We start from the raw sequence: 10,539 nt of genomic DNA, 5'->3' as shown, positions 1-10,539 counted from the left end.
TGCAAAAAACTGGGCTTGACCCCTTATACAGTCAGATCTGGGTCATCAGATTGTGGTTTTTGGAGTCAGTGTGGCACCGGAGAGACACGTTTCAGACGTGCACAGAGGTCGACTGATCCATACCGGCAGATTGGATCATGGTGCGTCTTTGGCTACAGAGTGGTGTTTATGTGGAGGCTTTAATTAGCAGGGTGGTCGTATGGAGCTACATGGGTTCACGGCGCGAGGTGACGGACCTTTTAACAATTATAAAAAACATATTTAGAGACACAGGACAGAAACAAAGCAGCTCTCTCTCTCTCTCTACATGTTTCTTCCCATTATTATTCCTTCTTTTAACAATTTCCTGAGGCCAAATCCGAGACGCTGGGAAAGTGCAATCATATCAGTTTCACAGCACCAACACTTAAGTCCCTCGCACACAAGCCTGGTGTGAATCATACACAGTGCAAACTAAATAAATGGTCAAATCATCGTCGCTAATCTGCACAATGGGTGGCAAATATTTGCAGAGGGAATTTCTCGATTGCGTCGTTTCTTAACAGGAACAAAGCAAGATGGCCTCCTCTTAATTTGGGGCAAACACTGCAGGAGAATGGAGACAAAAGGAGATGCTTAACGCTCAAAGGAGGGAGGGGGGGATATCTTCAGAGAGTCCCTAATTGATACATGCGGATTGGCGTGAAGTGGGGGGGGTTTGGTTGCCGTGGACAATGGCTCTATTGTTTCACCGCTTTCTGAATCAAGACGTCTGTCAACTTGCGGTGTCTTTGCAGGGAGTCTGGCTCGACTCCAAACTTGAACTTTCTCTCCTGAAGCCGATTTCCTCATCGGAGGAGTCGAGGTGCAACGTGTGATCGCTGCCGACGGTTTTCAGTCAGAAAACATTTAACAAATCCGGTCCAACCAGTCGACTTCATGTCTCATATTTCGAGGACGTTATAACTTCTGTATGTAAATATGAATTTAAATCTTTATAAATGAAGAACAAAAAATGCAAAAATGAAAATATGATTTAAAAAAAGTATTATCTTGTTGTGAAAAAAGGAATATCCTTGAATGAAACATCACGCTTCCTACCTGTGCACTAACTAAAAGAAGCTCCTTCATTAAAGATGCAATGCATTTGAATGTATTATAATAATTTAACTCCACACTGTCGAAACCACTTTCACTATAATTTACACCAAATTACATTTTTCCCAGGAAATTACCAACCCTCAAAATAAAACATTATTATAAGGACCTGTTTATGTTAACTACCATTTTTTGCAGCATTTTTTTTTCTTTTCTTTGACCTGCTTATCAGATACATAAGAGGATATTAGTGGTGACAGATGAGGTTTGAGAGGTTTTTTTGGGGGGGGTCTGGGAACTGCTCCCACTTTCCCAGCAAACAGAAAAAAAAACCCAAATTAAACAAAACTAAAAAAGACGATTTTGAAGAGGAGAGTTCATCCTCTTTGATCTGCTCCATAGAGTCACAGAAGCAGGTGGATTAACTCTGTTTTAGTTGGACGTGAACCTGATGTTGAATCACTGCAGGGAAAAGTAAATGTTGTAAATGCTGCTGCTGTTTAACGACATGTATGTGAAAACTACTTTTTTTACCATCAAGAGAAACTAAGTCGTCACTGCAGGGACGTTCCTGTTGTTTTTATGCAACTAGTAAGAAGCTGCATTGAGATGAAATGGAGTAGAAGTAATTAAATACGAGATTAAAGTCATAATTTGCATTCAAATTATAACAAAGAACTGAATACACACACACACACACACACACACACACTGATGCCCTATTTGAAAATGATGCATGACAATACAAATAGAGACACCACATGAAATTTATTTATAATCACAGTGGAAAACTGGCTGGAAGCTGTATGTACTGTATAAAGATTTTAAAAAAAAGGACAATAATAGATACAAAAAGCCATTCAATGATTGTCACGTTGAATCCTGAGAGAGACCATGACTCAGCATTTACTGTTTCATATATATATATAGATATATATATACACTCATGACATCTGGGTTTGTAGTGATACTGTTCTCGGCACAGCTCTAATATCATCCATCACTTCTGCTTGAATCAAACTATGTTCAGACAACAGTAGAAAAAAACAAAACAAATGCCTATTAGCATAAATAGCATAAATAGTCTCAAACTATCTTTATAATTTACAAAAATACACATTTTATAAAGTATTTACATGAGCCGTAGTATAGTGCTGTGGTTTTTCAGTCAACGTCGTGGAAGGATATATAAAAATATAAGGCGAGCCCTGTTTGTTTTTGTTGGATCATATTTGTGTTGAAACAATTATTGCCATTATCCGAAATAAAACAATATGCAGGTGAAGCCTGGGACAGCAGCAGGGCAGTGTCGTCGTCTCATGTGATCGTTGCTCTGAGGTAATGTCGGTCTCACAAAAGGCAAACTTTGGCAGATTTATGTTGATTATGAGTGAAGCAGTTTCAACATGTGGGGAGGAGGATTTTAGCTGCTCCATAAAAAAAAATGAAAAGACAAACCGGCTGGATTTGGCATCAGTGGTTAAAAAAATATCAAATGTACATTTACATCTTTAAAAAAAAAAACATGACAGAGCAGTTAGGACAAGATGTGGGAAAGTTTCTGTTGAACCTGTCAAAACAAAAAGTAAAATATAAAAAAAAATACAAGTTTTCAGTGGTTGTTTTACTTTGAAAATATATATTTTTAAGCATTAGAAGACAAGTAGGATTTTTGATATAAGAGAAATAATAGAGAAATAAAAAAAGATAAGTGCTAATTTCTCATTTGACTCTGTGACAGTCAGTTTTTTTATAATTTTTTTTGTGTTTTCTTTGTTATTCAAACAGCGTCGGATCACAGCAGCCGTGATCCCGGGGCACTTGTCGAGTTAAATCAAGCGTGGATAAAATGCTTTATGTTCTCTCTGATCCGTCCTGTGAACGACGAGCGAGGCCAGAGAGCTGTGTGAGGAGGAGAGAAGCCCGACCTCTGACCTCTCTGCAGGAAATGCACGAATCCTATAACGAAGCAGGAAGGAAGTCCCTACGAGGGCGTTAGGGCGGCGTTGGGCGTCGTTGGTGCAACAGCAGCAGCAGCAGCAGCGTCGGTGCAGCAGCAGCAGCAGCAGCAGCAGCAGCAGCAGCAGCAGCAGCAGCAGCAGCAGCGGCTCCTATAGCTCGGTGCCCTCCCGGGGGTAAATCAGGCTGTTGACGCTGAAGCTGTTGTAGAAGTGGCTGTTGAACTGTCCGCTCTGCCCGCCGCCAAACGTGTTGTAGTACACTCCACGGTTGAAATGCAGGCCGTCGCCGTGCTCCGACGCCCCAGAGTCCTGCCCGCCCGCCGGGTTGGCGGCGTGGTACGGGCTCAGGGCCGTAATGTTCCTGTTCGAGAGCTCGTTCACCAGCCCGAGGGGCCCCTGCCGGCCGGTGGGGGGGCCGCCCGAGCCGAGCGCCGACATGCTGCTGTAAAAGTTGTTAAAACACGGAGCGGACGACGACGACAGCGAGGAGGAGGAGGAGGACATGAGGCCGGGCGGCGACGACGACGACGAGCTCTTGTGGTTCTCGTTCAGCGCCTCCATCTCCGGGGACGACGGCCCCAGGAGCTGCGGACTGTCCGACGGCTTCAGGGACGAGGCCCGGGCGTCCTCCACTTTCGTGGCCCCGACCGCCGCCGCCGCTGTTGTTGCCGCCGCCGCTCCGCCCGCGCCGCTCGGATCTGAACGTCTTTTCCTTTTCCTGCGGAAGTTCCCGTTGTCGAACATCTTCTCACAGTTCGGGTCCAACGTCCAGTAGTTTCCTTTTCCTGAAGGTGAAGATGAGACACAGAGTTAGCTTGTTTAGCGTTAGCTGACGGAGGCTCTGAGGCCTGAGGCGGAGACTTCTACAGATGCTACATTTATTTTTACAATATTTTATCCACTTCCTTCTCAAGACTTTATGAATCTGTGGATAAATACATTTCTATCTGTTCAATATTTTAAAATCTGTTGGAGGCCTGGAGGCTTTTTTCCCTATAGCTATTTATGAATCACCGGCCTCTATTACGATACAATAAAACACAATATTAATAACAGATATGTTATAATTAAGAATTTTCCAATTGGGTCCTCAAATAAAACCTTCTTGAATTGATTGTAATTTAGCATTAGATGTATTACACTGTGGAAATGATTTTAAATGCTAAATAATTCAGGTTCTATAGAGGAAATTAAAATATACAATTACTGACACTTTAAATATCCTGTAATTTTTTGTGCTTCTTTAAATATAATTTAATAATCATTTAAATATATTTTTTACATTATTATTACATTATATTATATTGTGATTATAATAATGTACCTACCTGTATTATTATTATTATTATTTCACCATCTATTGCCACAATATTTATTTTAATGAACAGCAACTGAGAACATTTTTGTTTGGTGTTAAGTTAATTCATAATAATACTAATGATGATGATGATTATATTAATAATAATAATAATAAATAATTATAATAGATAATGGTCTGTCTTGAGAGGATGGAGACTAATTGTTATCATTTCTCCTCCTGAATCTAAATGCCACCTTTTTATTAACAGTTTCCCCCCTGGTGCGTTCACTGTACCTGGATCGTCCTCGTCCCTCGGCACCTTCTTGAAGCAGTCGTTCAGAGACAGGTTGTGCCGGATCGAGTTCTGCCACCCGGCTTTGCTCTTCTTATAAAACGGGAAGTTGTCGGCCACGTACTGGTAGATCTGACTCAGGGTCAGCTTCTTCTCGTGCGCGTTCTGGATGGCCATGGCGATGAGCGCGGAGTACGAGTAGGGCGGCCGCACCAGCTTCAGCAGCTCCTCCTGGCTGGCGATGGACAGCCAGCCCAGGTCCGGCCCCGCGAAGCCAGGTGAGTTGGTGATGAACTGCCGCTGCGACGCTGAGCCGTAGGCGGGCGAGGGGATGAAGGACGCCGGGTTGTTGCCGTGCAGGTACGCGGACGCGGCGGAGGAGTTGACGCCCGGCGTGTTGAGCCACAGGTACGGGTTCGGAGACGACGCGTACTCCCCTAAGGTGGGACCGTGGTGGTGGTGGTGGTATCCGGCCGAGGCTCTGCTCTGCTGCTGCTGCGCGCTCTGCTGGAGGCTCTGCTGGTGCTGCTGGTACATGCTGCTGAAGTTGTCGCAGTACACCGCGGCCATGTCCGGGGCCTCCTGGGCGCCTTTGGGTGGGAGAGAGCCGACGGTAGGGGAGGATGTGTGGTGGTTCTGGTTCTGGTTCTGCTGCTGGTGCTGCTGCTGGTGATGGGACTGGGGGTCGATGGAGTTCATCACTCCCCGCGGGAAAAAGGAAAAAACAATCCCAGCAGAAGGAGCTCGCTGCAGCGGTTCAGGTTCAGGTCCAGGTGGGCTCTCCCTCTCTTCTCTCTGTGCAGGTAGCAGCAGCAACAAGTGTCGGGGAGGAGGAGGAGGACGCTGCTGCAGTTTGGGGAGTTTTAATAAGTATAAAGCCTTTTGACAGTGGCCACATCCAGGCTCCAGTTAATTTCCCAGCAGCCAATAGACACACACGGAGTAACAGGGGGGGTGTGGTCATGTTCGAGCAGCTCATTCAGAATCAGCAGAGAGAGACCCCCACCACCACCTACACACACACTCACCACCTCCACCTCCACCTTGTCAAAAACCTCCCGGAGACACAACAACCGAGTCCTGCTGGGCTGTGATCAGCTCACCTGAGTCCGGCTGCTGCAGGAAACCGGTTTTATAATCACCTCTGCTGCTGTTTTGACTGATATAAACTTTATTATGAACCATAATCACAGTGTGACATGTTATACTGTCTCCTCATTTTTATTTAAAGTGAAGAAAACTTGCATCTTGCAGGGTTATTCTGCAGCAGCTGGTCTGCAGATCAATGCAAATTAATGTAAGTCACACTTTTATTTGCACAACCTCCTTCTTCTGGACATTACTGATGTTTTTCACATCTGGAAAATGACTAGATATGTTTGCCCCCTGATTTGAAAGTGAAACTGTAGGAAATGCTGAGTTTATAGGATCTGATCAAACCTGAAATGAGCAGCAGTTTGATGATTATAGGGGTTTATTTTCACATTAACAGTAGAAATGATCATTTTCCACTTTCTCGTGCCTCCGTATTTTGTGTTTGCAGAGATTTTTGTGCAGTTTTAGTCCAGTTTTTACAGCTTTTCTTTGACTTACTGAATAAACAGTTTAAATTAAAATGTCAAATAAACACCTGAAACAATAACATACCACAAAAACCCTATCATACTCAGGCATGTCCTCCTCACATTGTCAGACTTCAGCAGCTTCATTGATCGTGTGATAAAGATCTTTTTTCCCACTGAGTGATGACTCGTCGGTTCAGTCTCACAATGTAATCTTTCATCAGCTTTATATTAAAGAGCCGACGAGCTCCAGTGAATCTGGTCAATGAAAACACACCGAAGCCGCAAAACTGACAGATCCTAATAAACCATAAAACTATTAGACAAGAAAAGATGATAATCGATCAGTAATAATCTGATTGATGTGTCATGTTATCCATTCATGCCACGACGTGAGGAAAATAACTTTGGTTGATTGTTTCAGCTCAGACTTGAGAGCTGCCAAATAAAGTCACGGCTCATTGGTTTTAACAGATAATCAAACTTTTGGTGCATTTAATGATCAGTAACCTAACGAGTTCATAACTCTGGACGGATTAAAGAGGCTTTTAAACACAAATAACACAGAGTTCAGCTCATTTTTACAACAATATCCACATATGAGTTGAGGATCCTCAGTGACATGATGCATTCACTGACATCTGTATCACTCTGATTCTGCTGTATATTTACCCTCAGATGTAATTCATTCACAATTATATAAATATATAAATTGTAAAATACATCTCCATTGCTACGTTTTTATTTATCGTCCAGAGTTTTTTCAGCACCGAGAAGAATTTTGGAAATGCAGCTGACCCGGTTTTACTTTTTTTTTTCGATTATGTCGACGACACTCTCAGCATCTCAACTTCCACAGTGTCACTGACCTTTGTTGTAGAGGTGTCAAATTCACTATTTTAACTCTGCAGCTCTTTGCTACTTCCTTGTTTGTTGTTTTTAATTTTTTGCAGCTTAGCAACTGTAGAGGAGAGACAATCTACTTCCTGTTTACGCCGACTCAAACATGCCCAGTGTATTCAAATGAGTTTGATAAAAATCTGTAAAACTGTAAATATCAGTTTCAGTTTAAATAAACTCTATTTAAAAACTTAAAGGGATAGTTCACCCAAAATTAAAATTTCACTCATTTTCTACTCACCCTCATGTCGACTAAGGGCTGGGAGAAGTTTCAGAGTTATCCGTGCCTTCTTGGAGTTACACAAATTTGCACTGGCAGAGCAATGAACCGAGACACTGGGAGCTTCCACTACAAACAAACTTAAAATATAGACTTATTACATTTTTTTCTGAACAATTTCTCATGTTGGGGCTTCAATACAAGAGGGACATTACAGACGAGCACTATGGAGGTATTTGGATGTTTTTTGGTGTGTCTTTTTGGACGAAGAAAAGTTAGCTCCGTTCGCTACCGTCATATGGACATGCAGTGCTGCACCGAGCCCCGCTGTAACTCAGAGAAATGGTAAATGGTAAATGGTCTGTATTTATATAGCGCTTTACTATACCTGAACGATACCCAAAGCGCTTTTACAGTATATCATACATTGCATTCACCCATTCACACACATTCACACACTGATGGCGGAAGCTGCCATGCAAGGCGCGAACCACGACCCATCAGGAGCAAGGTGGGTAAGGTGTCTTGCAGCAACCGGGACAGAGCCGGGACAGAGCGGGATTCGAACCGCCAACCCTCTGATCATTGGACGACCCGCTCTACCACCTGAGCCACTGCAGCAGAAGGCACAGAGGACTCTGAAACTTCTCCCAACCCTTAGTCGACATGAGGGTGAGTAGAAAATGAGTGAAATTTGAATTTTGGGTGAACTATCCCTTTAATTTTGAAACGTTATTATAACATCTATGTGCTCATACACATACCAGGTATATTCATGTGTAATAACCCTGGTGGAGCTGAGACACCACCTCCCATAGAGAACCTGTTTACAATTATGCTACAGGGGCCAATTAGAGCACGTGTATTAATATTGTGAACTGTCAAAAGGTCTCGACAGGAAACCTGACATGTTTATATTGTTGAATGTCCTCAGGCCACACACACACACACGCACACACACACAACCACACACAACACATCATCACCGTCTTTGAAGAGTTTCAAAACTTGTTTTCTTGGCTAATTAAGACGTCTGGAGAAAAGTATGACACTCATCCATTTTTTTTTCATCTTTTTCCATCAAAGCTGCTTCATTCAGGATACACCGGCTTAAAAGATGCAGCGTTTATTGATTTAGGCGATTTATTTTTATTTTCCATGAGCGGTTGATTTTTGAAGATGATTGGAAATAGTTTGACAAATTCCTCTTAACTCAGACTTGATTCAGAGTTTTAAACCTCATCTCACAGCTCAGCACAGTTGTTATGGAAAAGTATTGGTTATAATATATTATAGAAAGGAAATAAAATTAACTGTTTTACTTCCAGATATTCATATATTGTAATGTTGTTTGATGATCCCTGTTTCGCTGTACCATAAAAGTCTTAGATCCAGAAGATCCAGAACATTTAGTATGAGATGAGAATTCAATTTTTTTTTATGAATTTCACCTTAAACAGCCTTGTTTCTATGTCTGAAACTGTCCCACATGTACAGAAACATTTTGGACTTTCCACATCGTCTTTGAACACATATAACATTTTAGTTGTGGCTGCCTTTGTCCATCACATTTGATTTTTTAATCAAATCCTCACATTTGCAAAAGCTATTCACAACACATCTGGAAACTTAAGACATTTTTAGATCTCAACTCAGAGTTTAGAATAAAGTTTTATGTTTTGAGTGATGATGCGTTCAAGGACCTCTCCAGACCAGATACAATGTTCAGAATCCAGCTGTTCACCATGGTGTTTTTAAGTGGATGTATGTATGTGTGAGATGAAGAAGAAAGTAAACGTTACCTGTCAGACAGCAGCTCCTGCAGCTTCAGGTGCTCCAATGTTGTGTTGATGAAACAGCTCTGACCCTCAAATAACCTGCAGGAAAAGCAGAAAAAACTGAAACAAGCCAAATTTGACAGATTTTCAAATGTTTTTTTTTTTTTTTTTTTTAAATCAGAAATCAGTTCTTTTCTTCCACTTAACTACTTTTTCACATTTCTAGTTTCTTTAATCTATTCATATTTGTGGGTTAATTTGGTTTGCTGTGGTTTTCATGGGTCACTATAGTGAAACCATGATTTGAAAACAGTGTCCTGAGTAAATTTTGATATGTATTTACACACCGTTGCCCATAAAGTTGGAATAATTTTGTTTTCAGACACATTCCTCTCACCTTTGACCAGGTGCAGTGATCACATACTGAGTCCTAGTTACCCAGGTGAAATGAGTTCATGCTTGTGGACAGTATGCCCTGACGTCTAAAAAAAGTTAAACAAAGCCCTCAATCCTATTGTTCAATACCCCCAATTTTGTTTATTTAGCCTGAATGCAAACGGTTTGCAAAGGTTTAATTTTCACAGTGACATGTTTGGAAGGGATTGATCAATACATTTTTGTCACAATCATTTCATGAGAAGAAATATAATTTATTCCAACTTTAATGGCAACAGTCAGTGTATCTGTCTCTGATGATCTATATGTTTATCCAACTTAATATAGACAAAATAATAAATAAAAAAAATACATGTTTTTGCTGAAAGATTATGTAAAATCAATAATTATATATTGATGATGCAATTCTAAAAGAAATTGTAAAAGTTGCAATTTACTGTTAAGAGCAATTGGGATAACAGTGGTTTTAATTTGAATATGTGGTTTTAATATCTGTACCTTTATGTGCACCTCGGTCCTCCTTAAAGAGTAGGTCCCAGTAGGACTTCATGCTTCTTCCTGCGGCCTTGCTCTGTGTGTGTCTGTGGCTCCTCACATATGGAGCTACACTGCCACCTTCAGATGTCTTGTCTTCAGTGGCAAATTCCCTCAGTCCCAGCTATTCTTTAAAAAAAAAAATTGCAGGGCGTCCTGTATTTCATGCAGGATGCATTAGTTGCCACAAGATGGAGGCAGATCACTGTGCACGGAGCTGCAGGCCCCACAAGAAGTGACTGACCTTCTGCTGAACGTGTCTTTTTTTCCCTTCTTTTTTTGCATGAAGTTGCCAAGGAGCCGTCAAACTGTAGCTGCAGATTTCTGGCCTTCAGAAATCTGATGCAGAAATGTGGTTTGTTAAATGAGAGCTCCTGCAGATTGAGAAAGTCTTTGAAGAACTGCACTTTCACAGAACATCAAAAGTAATTTCCAGAGTCCAGAGTCAGACCAGTAATAGACTGAATATTGCTTCTTTCTGGTTTTAAAACAGAGGCAAAGCGTGAGTGTCTCCGTGAC

The 10,539-nt window shown here is 41.7% G+C and overlaps 1 protein-coding gene across 1 annotated transcript; it reads right to left on the bottom strand.

The window, feature by feature from the left end:
- Positions 1-3,188: 3,188 nt before the first annotated feature.
- Positions 3,189-5,329, bottom strand: foxi2 (forkhead box I2; the record flags this gene model as incomplete). Its single annotated transcript, XM_083999008.1, has 2 exons — positions 3,189-3,823; positions 4,633-5,329. 2 exons carry the CDS (start codon positions 5,327-5,329, stop codon positions 3,189-3,191), a joined length of 1,332 nt encoding a protein of 443 aa, XP_083855134.1.
- Positions 5,330-10,539: the final 5,210 nt, after the last annotated feature.

Source organism: Trachurus trachurus (assembly GCF_905171665.1).
Source record: "Trachurus trachurus genome assembly, chromosome: 22".
Lineage (NCBI taxonomy): Eukaryota > Metazoa > Chordata > Actinopteri > Carangiformes > Carangidae > Trachurus > Trachurus trachurus.
The sequence above is the reverse complement of the archived record's forward strand: the minus strand, read 5'-3'. Positions and strand labels throughout refer to the sequence as shown.